Source organism: Artibeus jamaicensis, unplaced genomic scaffold, assembly GCF_021234435.1.
Source record: "Artibeus jamaicensis isolate MK-2021 breed Jamaican fruit bat unplaced genomic scaffold, CSHL_Jam_final contig_889, whole genome shotgun sequence".
NCBI lineage: Eukaryota > Metazoa > Chordata > Mammalia > Chiroptera > Phyllostomidae > Artibeus > Artibeus jamaicensis.
Window position 1 is genome coordinate 5,486,091 of NW_026522005.1, and position 15,509 is coordinate 5,501,599.

The 15,509-nt window shown below is 41.2% G+C and overlaps 1 protein-coding gene across 1 annotated transcript in view; it reads right to left on the reverse strand.

Moving 5' to 3' along the window:
* The window catches only part of LOC119061661 (uncharacterized), a 62,259-nt gene that overhangs the window by 20,377 nt on the left and 26,373 nt on the right, over positions 1 to 15,509 (reverse strand). Inside the window, exon 7 of the mRNA XM_053654963.1 lies at positions 4,406 to 4,470. Within this exon, the coding sequence (XP_053510938.1) occupies positions 4,406 to 4,470 (65 nt within the window). The remainder of the gene's footprint in view (positions 1 to 4,405; positions 4,471 to 15,509) is intronic.

Genomic DNA, 15,509 nt, shown 5'->3' on the forward strand with positions numbered 1-15,509 from the left:
TGGGATTGAGAATAGAGTCAGACCTATTTGGGAACATTGTTCGGAAGCAGCCGAGAGAAAAGCTTGGGTGCTAGGTGAACAAGTCAGACTTCAGCTGCTGAGGGGTGCCCGGAGGATGGAAGTGTACTAAGACAGAGACAAAAATGCGGAGAATGGACCCAGGGCGTGACTGACAAGCCCAGGCTGAAAGCAGACAACCTGGCTCCTATAATGAACTTTCCTCATCATCCCACAGATACACAGTGGGGACAGATGGTTCTAAAAGAGACCCATTGCAGCCCTAAGTACTAGGAGAGGAATATATGCACATAAATTGTTTTGGAATAAATATTCATCATGATTCTCTTGGTTTTTAAATTTTATAGTTTATAAAGTATAAAGACAATATTAAGAAAACTGAAAAGAACAAAATTAAACGTCTCCAATTTTCCTAAATTGCATCCACCTAATAAAAACATTTTACATAGTTATATATTTTTTCAAATAACGAGTAGTCAGGCATGCTTCCTTTCCAGTTTTGATAACTGTCAATCCTGGGCAGGTCAGGCAAGGTAATTTTTTAAATTAAGGACTGAGGTTTATTTGGTATTTCAGAGCACCATCTGGTGGATTAATTAACAATAACAGCCCAGAACAAAAGTGAATGCAAACACTGGTTTTAAAAGAACTGCTAATGGAACCCCATGATGCCCCTCCTGTCTCCTCTCTCCTTCTCCTTTAGACCTCCTCTATTCTTTTCCCCCACCTCTCTCCCTCCTTTCACTCCCTATGCAGTCACTCCTCTCGGCCCTTTGCTTACACCTTAGGCATGTCCATGCCTCCACTTACCGGTACCACTGAGTCCTCAGAGTGGCCAAGCAGCATGCTTACTCGTGTCTTGTTTAATACGATCTAGGATGTTTCCAGGTACCAAGTAGAAAGGCAAATACTACTTTTTAAGTTGCAAAATTCAATTTTCTTCCAAAGACTGTGTCTAATTGCCCAGGGATGAGTTTGTATTTCCCCAAGGTGGAGTTTTTGTTTGTTTTTTCAACCCATTAACAACCATTCTAATGGAGCCCCTCCTTCATATTTTATTTGTGAAAAAATCAGTAAAGTTGACCGATTTTCAGTATTTGAGCCTGTTGTTCTGATACAGTTCTCCAAAGGCTTTTTGAGAAAAAGAAGTTTGGTTTAGAGCAACCTCCTTAAAGGTCGCTGATCCCAAATGACCCACGAGTAATGGGAATGAGTAAAGTAGGACAGGTAAAAGACATTAGGGAGTGGTAGAGACTGGGGACCTTGAGGCCTTTTCCAAGGGATATACTTTGTTCTGATCCAGCCAGCTCTTTGTTGCTTTTTCTAAAAAGAGAAGCCAAAAGGCTTGATTTTTATGAGAGATATTTAAGTGTTTAAAGGTTAGTAAATTTTTTAAAAAAGCCTGAAGGCCAGAAGTGGCTTATAGGCCTCTGATGAAAAGTTGTGGGAATTTGGACTTTGTTCACTGGGTGATAATATATGAATAAACAAAGAGTCTAGGGCCAAGGCCACTCCAGTCTCTGATCAAATCACGTTTTATCATGTCTAAGAACCTCTACCTCTCTTGGTCAGCAAGCCTACCTTACACAACCCCTGTTCCCGACACAGTCATATGACAGGATTGTGGAGTGTTTGAGATGTGCTGGCAATAACCTTTTATCCCTGTGACTGTCCACAGGCCTTACAATAACGCTAGGCTGATTTTGGCTCCGATAAGCAAGAGGTAGCAGAACTGAGAAAAGCAGTTCTAGGGCTTATGGGATTGAGATTTACACTGCATTTCCAAACAGATAAATTAATATGTAACTCTCAAAATATATTTAAGTTACACACTTTAACTCAACTCTGGGCATCCACACCCTAAAGTCTCCTCATCCAGACACCCAACAGGACAAGCACTTTACCTCTGACAGAGGAAAGATGTTGACACCACTCACACATTTTAAAGAAAATACATTGGCTTCCTTACTCACAGTTCTCTGAGAAACGGTGCAGATTTTTTTTTGTTTTGGCCTGGGAGAAGCTCACAGAGAACACAACAATAATATCTGGATAACAAATTTCATGACAAAAAGGATTCAAAGGATGGCATCGTCTGCCATAACAAAATACCATAGGTCATTTAAACAACAGAAATCGATTTCCTCACAGATCTGGAGACTAGAAGTTCAAAATCAAGGTGCTGGCTGATTTGGTTCCTGCTGAGGGCCCAGCTCCCGGCTTGCATATGGCCCCCTCCTCACTGTGTCCTCCATGGCCTTTCCTCCACACATGGGCGTGGAGGGAGAATGCACGAGGGACCCCTCTGGTGCCTTTTCTTATGAGGGCACTAACCTTATCAGATCAGGGTCCCACCTTTATGGCCTCATTCAATTTTAATTAGGGGCCCCATGTCTAAATTCGGCCACAGTGGCAGTTAGGTCTTCCACATATGAATTTGCCAATAACAAAGGAACCCCAGTGTACTTCTTTATTATCTGCATACTGCCTCTTAAAACTAAAATAATTACAGCATCTCCTTTTTAAAAATTATTAAGTTTGAATGTTGGATTTTCCATCTTAGCCAAATCACTTTAAACTCCTTCTTCCTGATCTGTAGTCCTTTTCTACTTTAACAGGCACATCTGGTGTTTATTTTTTATCAACTTGCTAGTCTTCCATAATGTTTCAACATAGTCTCTGAAATAATTCTTCCTTTGTTGTTAAATAATTTCCAGGTTTTAGCTTTCCACGGAACTTCAAGGCATTACTTACAATGTAAGCACTAGGCATAGCTTTTTCTCAGAATTTGCTTCAGAACTCTGAGACGTCATCCATCTATAGTTCCTACTAGGAGATTGGGCTTAATAACACTCTACGCCTCTAGATTTTATCTTTGTTCTTTGGGAGGTGAGGCGGCTGACTAAATAAATCTGGTTTTAAAGAATAATAACTTACAATATTTTCAGTTACTATGATTTTTTTTAAATGGAATCCTTTAACTTCATTTTTGAAAGAAGACTGTGAAATGCTCTCAGGTGCTGGACCTTAGGCAATGGTCTGGCTCCTCCCACTTCCCATCTGTAAACCCTGGAACTGCATTTGTTCTACCCTCTGGATACAGCTGGTATGTGGACAGCTGATCCAGGGCTGGACTGGCCTAATCAAAATTTTTTTCTCACAGGAATTTGGAAGAGGGACATAGAAAGCCTCCGGCAGTAAGATATGAATGCTAGATTAGAAGTCTCGTCAGCCAAGGCCACCAGCACCTGTGGGCAACTCGGGTGAATCGTGTCCAAGATAGCAAAGGAAGCCAGTCCTCAGAAAGGGGGAGGAATGAAGCACAGCACAGGCAGGAGGCCGAGCTGCCTGGAAAGGCTTTCTCCACAGTTCCCAGTTCTCATCCTCCTGAGCCTTCAGTATATGTAAGTGGATGCAGAGTGAAGTCAGCTCTTCACTGGTTTAAAATATAGTATATCAATAGAAAATCTGAGGGATAGTGAGGCCAACAGATCAGAAGACGTAGATGAGGTATCAGAATACTGCTATACAAAACCGAAACTAAATGAAATTAAAAAATCAATTGAGCTGCTTTTAAGCTATATAGCTCTCAGCTTCTTGGTATTACCCTTGTTTTTAAAGATGCTTCCGCTTCTTGTTTTACAGTCCAGTTTAATTCATGCACTTATTCTCAGGTAGTGTGATATACAACTGGTCTGATATCAGTTATGGTAAATACATGAATCATATGGAAATTAAAAGCATGAAGATGTATTTGCCTCAGTGGTTGCATGTGTTATAAAATCATACAATGAACAGTCTTCTGAGACGCACACACATATACATGCACAAACACACACAGACAACATGCTTCTGGTTTCTACAATGACTGCACTGCTTGATTTGGTTGTATTTCTGCAACAGGCAGAGCCGTAGAAGAGAATATGGCATCCAGAAATAGATGCAAACCCATGGGCTTTATGTAACAGTTTTACTATTTTCATCTATGCTAATCATTCCGTAATTCCTTTATTCAACAAATATTGTTGAATTTGTATTAAGTCTCAGGCACTCTTGTAGGTATCCTGATAAAACCAAAGATTAAAAAATCTGTCTTATTTAATCTACAACATAGAGGAATGTACTATTATGTCTATTTTACAGATGAAAAAGCTGAGGCATGTTAGAAAAGGTGTGTTAACTCGCCCAACACACAATTAACAAATGAAAATACTGGGATTCAGATCCAGGTCTGTGTGTCTTCAAGGCCCATGTACTTTTCAATACACCCTATTGGCTTTCACCATAGTAGACATTTATAGGAGACTACCCTGAATTTCAAATTAAAACTATCAAATATCAATGACTTTCCTCTAAAACTATAAAATTGTTTACAAGAAATGCATACCTTAGAAAGCTGCATGTTTCTTGATACTGTTCTTGTATTCTTTGTGCAAGAATACAGTAAAAATCCTAAAAACAAAGTAAAAAATTATGAATCATTCTCTCTCGCTCCACACACATGCATAGATAAAATACAGATACAAATGAAGATTGTACACCCACATATATACAAAGCAACCTTGGAAAGTCATTCACTCTATTTTTCCCTGGTCAAGTCACACAATTATTTTTTTTTAATCCTACACACTTCTGATTTACAGAATCAGATTTGTTTGAAAAAATAGTTATTTATTTCATGAAATTTATTTTAATGGCAGTAATGCTTTTAGAGCATTCTTATTTTCACTTAAAAACTAAGTGAGTAATAGCTTCAGGAATCCTTAATTTTAAAAAATAAAACTTTTAATGGATTAAACTGAGGTGATGCTGTTAACTGTTCTTCAAACAAACAAACTATTCTATTTCACAGATGAGATTTTTTTTCAACAAACTGCATAACACTTCATAAAAAGATAATGGAGAACAAATGTCTAAAGTGATTTTTTAAATGCAGTAGTCAGTTTGGCCACATCCCCTAACACTAATATGAAACCACGTGTGCACACCGAAAATAAAGAAAAGGTAAAAATAAATACAGTGTATTGCATTTTCTGCACACTGGGTTATGTATATGCCAAACCACAAGACATGGAGAGAAATGAAAGAGGCAATAAGGAGTAAAAAGGCAACTTCCTCTTCTCTTTAACATGAAACCAAGGAATTTTCCCAAGTGTTTTAATCTTAGTTCTTGATAGTAGCATTCCATTTCACAACTGAATCCTAATTTCCAGAAACATCCTAGACTTCCTGGGTTTAACTTTGTATCAGTTGGGGTAGGCCAGGCTATTCTGCAATATCAAACAACCTGAGAACTCTGAGCATTTTACAATCACATTTTATTTTCACTCATGTGTATATCCATCCTGGGTCAGCAATGGGCTTTGTCTGCTTACAGAAGCTACCAGAGAACTCAGCTGACAAAAACAGGGGCAAGAAGCAGAGAACATGGAAAACCCTGTGCTGGCTCTTCACGCATCTGCCCAGAAATGTACCCGTCCACTCACATGATATTGGCTAAAGCAAGTCACATGACCAAGCCTGGCATCAGTAGGGTGGGCATGAACAATCTCCCACAGGGAGAGACAGTCTTTCCAAAGCACTAAAAGTACCCTACACCTAGGACTATAGTTTACAAAATAGACTCATCTGCATCATCTCATTTGATGCTGTTAACAACCCTTGGCACAAGATGGGGGTTGCTACAGAACATTTCAGTAGAACTACTCATAAGTGTTAACTGCTGCTACTTCTGGTCTTCCATAGCAGCCAGTTGGACTGTTAGCAAAAGGTGGCTCAAGCCATACCAAGGCCCCTTCCAAGCTGCTCTCGTGCCCACCAGCTTCATCCACCTTAGTTCCCTGTACTCTTTTATAATCCCAGGAATGGAAACAGTGAGGCCAGAGAGGAGATGACTGGCAGGACAAGGCTGTAGTGAGACGTAAGTGTGGTTATCTGATCTGAGGACCTGGAACTAAGCAAGAGTGCAGCTGTGTCCCTGGATAGTGATAGGAATGTTACAGAGTGAGAGGCAGGTGACTGCTCCAGGTGAATGCTGGGTGGATAAATGCAAATAAACAACATGGACTCCTAGTTGATAAAACTCAGCCAGTGCTTTCGGGAAGTTAGTGCCCTTTGATCTCCAACAGGAGCCCAGGGTGGCCTCCCATATCTTTCCTGCCCCACATGTAAACGATGCTCACTGCTTCTCCCAGTCATAGGTAAACTGTGCAGGTTACACCAGTTCAGGTAGAAAGCATTTATTATAGTATATGACCTGCTGAAAGCCCTCGACCATGTAGCTACTGAGAGGTTAATCAGTCAGGAGGATGATGGGCTTCACAACAGTGCAGAAGCCACACTCTCTTGAGCCCACTGAGTGCCGCTGGAAGGTCTCCCCTTTGTTCCACCAGGAGAGTCATTCTTGCACGCTCTCCCTAAGCCAGCAATAAGGAAGCAGCATATCTGCTCCCCCAGATCTCAAAACCCTCTCCTTTCCTTCTTCTCTCGGAAGCAGAAAGGACAATGCCTTGAATCCTCTCTCCACTGGTCCCTTTCACCCATTGCACCTGGGGTTGACGTGCCTCGTGGGCTAACCCCTGACCTCAGACATACACGTTATATCTGACCCTCCATCTTTGCAAACCCTGCTCCTCCAGAGTCTCAGATTACTCCACACACGCCTGGAATGCTTGAGAAAAATGGACACCCAACTGACCACTGGTATGTTGTAATGCAAATAAAGAAAACCAAAATTAGCTTACAAATGATTAGGAAATAGCATCTATTAAATTACGAAGCTCACAAAATCTAAGTCATCTCAACTCCCAAATTCTAAAGTTCCATTAAACTTGTTTTTTCTTCTCAGCGTTCTGCCCACTGCCCATTATTCCTATCGATCAAATGTACAGCAAATTAATTTGTTCGTCATCTTTTGGCAGGTTTCACAGTATTAGAGGAAAATAAAAGTGTTTTATCGATTTGATGGTGAATCTAAAGGCTTTTGGACCTATCCAGAAGTCAATGAGTGCTCTCATGATCATCAAAAATAAAATAATGGGCTAAAAAGGGAAGAATAAAAGGAATAGCTGTCATGGCACTGGAATACTCTGGAAAGCAAACTTTAGTGCTACAGCTACCAATAAATGTACAGCATTGTATAATGTAGTGCAAACAGTCCTAGAGAAGGAAGGAATCTGTTGTGTTCAAGGAGCAGAAAGAAGGCCCCGTGCAGCAAGAACATCATGGGTGAGGGGATAACTGGTGTAAGACGTCAGAGAGCGGTGTGGTATCCTGAATTACCCGCCCCAGTACCCCCGTCACATGCATGAACACACACACACAGATGCACATATGTCCTTCAACATGCCACTTTGTAATTCCTCTCACAAAAGAAGAAATCTATTTCCCTGCTCTTGAACTCCGGCTTTGCCATGAACTTCCTTTTGGTCAATGAGCTATATCAGCAGATGTGATACAACAACTGTGTTCAAATGCCTGGGCCGGCCCTCTTGTGCTCTTCCACTGCCTGCTGGTAACTTGTCCCAAGAGGAGAAGGAGACACCTGAGAATGAGCAGAATGGCCCTAGGCCCACCTGCTGTGCAGCCAGCTGCCCGGTCCACAAAGCCTAGATCGGGCAGCTCCCCACTGACCGCGGGGAGTGGGAGGAAACCAGCTGACTGGCTGATCCGGGAGAAAGAGTTCTTTTACGCCAGAGTTTTTAGGGTGGTTTGTTCCTCAGCATCACTGTGGCTACATCTAATCAATACTGATCTTTGTGTGTCAGAGTAAGAGCATGAGTTTCGCTCCCGGGAGAGGTTTCTGAAGAGTTCAGTGACATTATCTGATTTACAATGTGTGTATTAGGACACCATTGCAGCAATCCAGATGAGAAAGGCTTGGAAAGAAAGAGGATTAAAGGTGAAGAGAAGTGGATGGAATCAAGAAGCTTTGCTGTTCCAGCAGAGAAATGAAGTGGTAGCAGGGGGCTGGGGAAATGTGAAGGGAAGGGTTGGGGTTCTTTTTTTTCTGTTTGTTTTTTGTGTGTGTGTGGTTTTTTTGGGGGGGTGGGGAGGCTGCTATTTGTTCAAGAAACGAAATTCCTAGGCCCTGTCTGCAAGCTGAAGGGCCCCATAGAGGAGGGAGGCCGGCCATGTGAGACGCAGCCAGCGTGGACACAGCCCTCACTGGGGGCCTCGACCTGTCCTAGGTATTTTGCTAAATTCTGTCCTCTAACCTACAGGATGGCAACCCTGTGAGGTAGATTACATTAATACCCACGTTGTGCAGAGGTGCAACTCAGGTACAAAGAAACTTCGTAACTTTCCTAAGTTCATACACCTACCAGGCAACAGAGCCGAGATTCACACTCTGGCAGTCAACTCCAGGGTTCGAGTTTCTAGCCATCAAACCACTGCTGGAGCCCTGTCCTGAGCACTGAGAGGGGATGGGCCAGGGCACAAGGGGAGAGGCTGATGTTCGAGACAGTCAGGAACACTTCATTCACAGACACAGGAGTGAAGTGGAGACTGTGGTTACAGGTTTGAGAGAATGGTGAGAAACAAGGAGAGGGCTCCTCCTTTATTGCTTATCTTTATTAAGCATGACAAGGAGGCATGATCATCAGATCAACACATATGGGGAGGGTTTAGGAGAAAGGAAAAGTAAGATAGTCATTGTAGGGAAGGGAAACGCTAACATATCAACAAAATCAAGTAGAGTTATGGTATAGTGACCATAAATTTATTTTTTTTTACTTTTAAATGTTAATTGATTTTAGAGAGGGAGGGGGAGAATGAGAGAGAAATACCAATGTGAGAGAGAAACATCAATTGGCTGCCTTCTATACATGCCCCAACTGGGATTTGAACACGCAACCTAAGTATGTGCCCTGACAGGGAATCAAATCCCAAGCATCCTTTTGGTAGACAGGATGATGCGCCAACCAACTGAGCTACACCAGCCAGGGCATGACCATGAATTCAAAAAGCAACTAGCTGACATGCTTGAGTGTTTTTTTCTCCACATTAATTAGCTGTTCAGGTTTAGGTTTGAGGGAGGGAGAGATCAACAAATTAAGGGTCCAAATAAATTTGAAGAACTGCTGGAATTCGAAGGACTACTGGAAGTATGGAAAATATTGATCAACAGATGAATGCTTGAAGTAAAGATTTTGGAAACAGTCAGCTACAGAAAAGTCAAAGTCAGTGACTGAGATGGAGAGAACCAATCCAGGATCAAAAAAGCCAAGGTGCTGGGTGCAAATCTCCAATGACAGGGACTAGTGATAGGAAGACAGGGAAGCATTCTGGTCTGCAGCAAATGAGTGCGCAGCTAGTTGATAACATTATAATAAATCTCCATAAATTACCATATAATATACCCACCCATTTTAAAGTGAGGTGGATCCACATATACCAATAATGTATAAGTGTAAAAATCATATTTTATATAACAAAAAATGATTGTATGTATGTGTAGAGAAAGGGAAAGTGTACACAAGAAAAGTAGTTATATATTATAAATAATTTTAGGGATTATTTCTTGATAGTAGAAACAGTGAATGCTCCACTTTTAAGTTTCTACAGTCTTTTAATCTTTTTTACAGTGTTCCACTGAGCACAGAGGAATGAGGAATAAATAAGTAAGATTCCATTTATCACGGACAGCAGAGAATCTCAAAGGTCAGTCAAAAGGTACTAACATTCCTTGGATGAATCCTGTTTGCCATTTAAGCTTGTCTAAAAACTCACTATTGCACTGACTATGTACTTACATTTCCTGTTTTTCAAGTAAAACTGCGTTCGCAGCAGGGTGCCCTGTGTCCCAAATAGATTGTGGTTTGCAGAATTGGCAACCTGGTGATCCTTATAGAAATCAATCAGCATGAGTTGATCATTAAAAAGGATCTTTTTTTTTTTTTGGACTGAAGGAGAAACAGCTCTTTTTCGGCCGGGTGCCCAGAAGAAGGAAGACAAGGAGATTAATGAGATGGGGTGGAGTCTGTTCCCTACACAGTCCATGGCTCTGGTTTTGAATCATGATGGAGAGAAGGTTTAACCCCAAAAGTGTAAGACATGGAGAAGAAGCCCATCCCATCCCACAGCAGACTGAAAGGCCATAGTGCAGAATTGGTGCTGTGCCCAGAGACATTCCCAGAGCAACAGCAGGAGCTAGGTGATGAGGAGGCAAGAACAGAAGAATTTGAGGGGATAAGTTCCTGAGCACAGGCAGACTCTACTTTGGGGATCCCTGAAACAAGGAGAAACATTTCAAGGAGGGGACAAAATAGTGGCCAAGATTGACTGTGATCTGGTCTGTGATGTCAACAGACTGCATTTGCACTGGGGGACGGTAAGTGGGGTTCACACGAACACTGTTCGACAAGGCATCAGAAGTCAGCGTATCCAAGAGAGCAGGTCCATATCTCCTTCCCTGCTAAGGGGTCTATTATATAGTCCATGTCCATTATACAGCCATGTTTTGGGACCCTTAGAAAACTATGGTCTATGGGACTACATTTGATTTTAGCTCATAACTTCTTTAACCATTGCTGGAAGCTGCCCAAATCCCTCGTTTCCCTTTTCAAACTCAAATACTCTGTGATAATATCATAAAAATTCACAGAAACTTCAATTACCCTTGAATTCTGATCTAATTTTTTGTGACACATCTTCACTTAACATTGTGATGAAAATTGTCCTCTTTGAACATTTAATCAAACATAATCACATATGGGTTTATTTTTTTAAAAAACAACCCCATGAACTCAGAATCCTTGAAAATGTATTTGATTTTAAGTTAAATCATTGATAATCCTTAAATAAGAATAGCAGGATTTTTAAAAAAATGTAGGCTCAATGTCCTTTGCCACATGCCTCCATTCAGGTCCTGAGCCATACTTTTTTAACCAAGCTGAGCCTTTCAGAATGTGCCATAGACTCCACTGGAAAGGACACAAATGATGGGAACTGGAGGCTCCACCTCTTGGAGCAACCTCAGTGAGATGCAGCTGCAAAAGCCAGAAACCCTAAAAACTGCACCAGGGTTTCTTTGTCGGCACTGACGCGGCACTACTGTAAATGTTGGTTCTGACTGGCGGGGCTCCTCTCTGCAGGTGCTTTGTGCCCCCAGAACCTCAGCAAGCTGCCAGGGCCTCAGGAGACAAAATAAACTGCTAACTTAAAAATTTATTATAGGATTTGCTCCCTTTCCAAGACATATAATGTTCCGTATGATTTGCTCTCCTGAACCCCCTGGGACCTTACTCTTCAAGGCCTCATGTGCTAACATGATGCCATCTCTTGTCTACTATTAATTAATAGACAGGAGAGAGTTTTTTAAAAAACATATCACACCCAGGAGTCCTAAAATGGGAAGTAAAAATCCTACTAGCTAGCACAGTAATTCCCTAAAGTAAGCAATGTCAAAAGTGATGACAAAGGTGATCTCAACACACTGGATTTTTGGGAAAGAAGTGTGAAGTGTTAAACTCTATAGATTTCATTTACCACCATATAGTGGCAAATGGATGATGAGGTCCTGGGGCATGAAGTCACCGTTAGAAGTCTGTGAAGAAAAGAAATACCATTCTTTGAAGTTATGAAAGGTAAAATAAAATTATCAGGAGTATAATATAAAAGTATGGAGTTTAAGTAGGCATTGTTTTGAAACTATAAAGACCAGCCATCTGGGCAAAGGTCCAGAGTTAGTACAGATAAAGCAGGTCACTGCTTACCTTATCACATTTTAAAGACCCTCTGAGAATGGCACATGAACCCAGGATGGTTATAACCCAAATAGACCCAGTCAAGACGTTGCTCTCTAGAATGGGCCCAGGGAGGAAGGGAGAAGCAGAACTAGCATCCAGAATCAGGGAAACTGACCCAGTCATAGAATGAAGTGAATCCCTGGGAAAGGAATAAAAGAGTGAGAAAATGATGTCACTGATATGATTTCAAAATAAACCATTTGAGGCTAGGTCATGATTAAGAACAAGATTTTCTTTCTCTGAAAGCTTGGGTGTGGATTCACTTCTCTAAAATTTGATCAATAGGCAAATATAATAGGTTAAATGGATGCAGGAATGGAAAGGCCTAACCAAAAAATAAACTCATGGATTATTTAGGGATAATGTTTCTGTTCTAAAGAAATGTAGTGCTTTTTAACACGCATTGGTCGATAAGTAGAAGCAAAAAGAACAATTTGAATAGACAGAGGTACAACTCAAGTCCTACTAAAGAGTTTGGCCAGTAATTATAACACATTCCAGATGACATCACACATAAACAAAGTCGCTTTAAAGAGACGCAATGGCTAAGAGTTAGGTCTTACTCTAACTCAGTCCTGAAGCACTAGCATATAGTATGAGAGGACACACTAGCATATAGCATGAGACTGACATTACTGACATTACTCAGGACAGTAATCAGCCCAGGAACATAGCAAATGGGGATGGAGAAGGAAAGCATTGGCAGTGAGCGCCCCCCGCTGGTCAGACACAGAACCTGGGGGATGTGACTGGTTCACTCTAGAGGTGCCCTCAGCTATGGGGCTTGGATTGATCCCAGTCGTCCCTTTGACCTGGATAAAAGATCCCTTGAGGCCACTTATGTAACTTTACTTCAATATTCTCTTCCCTCAGCATTTTCTCTGACTGCAAATTCAGCCTCTCAGTCCACCCTGATACAGGAAGGCTTCATTAAATGATAAACATGAATATTTTAGTGACTGCGAGAAGATATTTGCCACCAAATTAATAAACTAACATTCAAATTCACACCATGCTCTTGTAAATTAGCATGAGTCTGTCCTTGGAATGAAGCACTGGCGTGTATACTTCGGGAACTGCAAATCTAACATCAAACCCAGAAAACAAGGACTTCACTGCCCAGTGGGGCCACTTGGCCGCCAGTTGGCTAGACCCCCAGCGTGGATCTACCCCTGATGTCACCAAAAAAGAAACACGTATGAATACATAGTTCACTTACTATCCTTAGTACCAGATGATTGTTACGTGCATTAGACATCAATTGTATAAATCAATAACCAATATTGAACCCATTAGATTATATAAGAACACACACCATATTTTATTTGTGGTGAGCCCTAATGCAGTGCCTGATGTATAGGAGGAACTCAAGAAATTATTTTTAATAAATACAAATTTAAGAAATGAATGGTGATAAGGGAGGAAAAAGAAGAAATTTGTATTCTTTTTAGAAGATTAAGCTGCTAGTGAGAAGTGATGGATTTTCATATGACCATTAAGCCAAGCAGTTTCCACTGTTTTGAGCAGCAATTCGTAAAAAATGCTGGAGGGCAGAGAGAACTATGAAACTGGATCAGTCACGTAGGTGGGCTATTTATCACAGTACAAGGCTATGAAGATGGAAGTTATTCCTGTTTTAATACAAACATAAACAGAGGTTATTTTGAAAACTATTCAGCTTGGAAAAAAGTCTGAAAGTCTGTTCTATTTGTCTATTATACGACTCAACTGTACATAGTCCAAAGTGCCAAATTTCAACAAAATTTATTGTGGAAAGACATTAGAGAATACCAACCCATAAAAAAGATGAATAGTTACTTAAATGTTGTCTTTAAATACAACATAAATCCAAGAGAACAGAGCACACATGTTAAATGAGTCATTCCTACTCAACAACTTTGAAATAAAGGTAAGACTGAAAACCATATGTATGCATGAATAAATGGGAAAAACACATCCAAAATCACTTCATTTCATAAGTACTTTTTGGGAATGAGATTTTGCAAAATCTGGACCTCGGATGAACAATCAGCAGCAAGCTGTGAAGAGGCTTAAAATGTATTCTCAGAAGAACATTTATTTCTCAGTGATTAGATCTCTCTTTTCTAGGATTCCAGCTCCAATAAAACTTGAAATGGTTGTGATGTATCAGGTTTCTGAACAAACAATGAACAAAACAAAACAAAGCCAGTAAGAGAAAATTGTGAAATTGTTACATCCACTGCAGTCTTCTTAGGTGACCACACCAAGTACTGTTGATTGCTATCCACTCACACTTAGGTCCAACTCTAAGGCATGTGTTCACATACAAAACAAGGACTTCACATTTCCTGCCACACATGAGTCTCTGCCCAGTATTCGTTTTCCATACAGATGCCGAGACCCCTCCATGGCCTGGCTAACACAGAGTCTCCTCCCACTCTGGACACACCAGCATGAAACTCTTTTCCAAAACGCAGGGCAGTTGTGAACTCCTGTCCTGCGGATGCCCTGAGATACACTTCCACTGCTCAGGTTTCCCTTACTGCTCAGGAAAGGAGCTTGGCTGCCAACTTCCAGGGACACAGGCACATCCCGTGCTTACTTCTCAGTATCGAACACCACCTTTTATTATGGAAAATTTGAAGTACAGTAAGTAAACACCCACGTAAGTAAATGATTCAACCAGAAGGTAAGGACAGAGTACACAGGTCTCTGACTAAGAAGGCGAGATACGCCATAAAACTGGGACATAGTATAGGATGGGACAAAAAATATGCTCTGGTGATACAGTATAGGACGGGCCACTATACAGAAAATCTTGGCATAAATGAATAGAAGTCTTTTCATTATTCTCGACATCAGGAAGTTGCACAGATATCTGTCCAAGCTTGCCACCACAATCGGAACTTTACAAGAGGCCTAGAGCTTCTGTCACATCACTTCCTGGGAATAACTTAACAGACAGGAGCCACAGTGGCAAGAGGGGTAGTTTTGGGGTCAGGTACTCTGGGTGTGAGTTCTGCTGCTTATGGTCTTGGGCCCTTGGACAACTTGTTTAAGATCTGTTAGCTTTCTCCAATCTGTTGACCTGTGAAAGAGAAATGAGTGGTAGCTAATGGACTTGCCGTGAGAATTAAACGAGATATTGCAAGTAAAATACACAAATCTTTTTTTTAAAGGTGTTCAGTAAATGGTTATGCTTGGTGACTGAGTGACAGCTGTGTCAGGACCTCTTATCTTCTCCCATTAGGTCTACCAGCGGCCATGCCCCTGGGGGCCCCTGGTGCCCCCTGGTCGCAGCCACCGCATTCCCTTTCCTGCTCTAGTACCCGGGAGGCTATGGCCGGCCAAGTGAGGAGTGTAACAAAGCAGCTCTGAAGTTGGAGGACAGTGAAGTCACTCTGAAGTGGAACGTGCGGCTTGGTGTCAGAAAGCGAACTTTTAAATTTAACCAGTTATTTTATATATCTAACCCCAATCCCAGATATTGGTGGGATTTTTATTTAAGCACATGATCAATGGTAGAAACAAACAGTGGAGGAAGTCAGAGGGAAGACAGAACACAGAGTGGGAAAAGGCAAGGCTGGTCGTTAAATTCCTCCTAATCATCTCCTAGGTATGGAGAAACCTGGCTGTAATTGTCCTATTATGAAAACAAAGAAGGAAAAGATGATCAGTTGCAGAATTGATATATGACAATATGTGTTGTCTGTGCCAGCCCCTGTTCTAAGTATTTTAGGTCTATTAACTCACTTAACG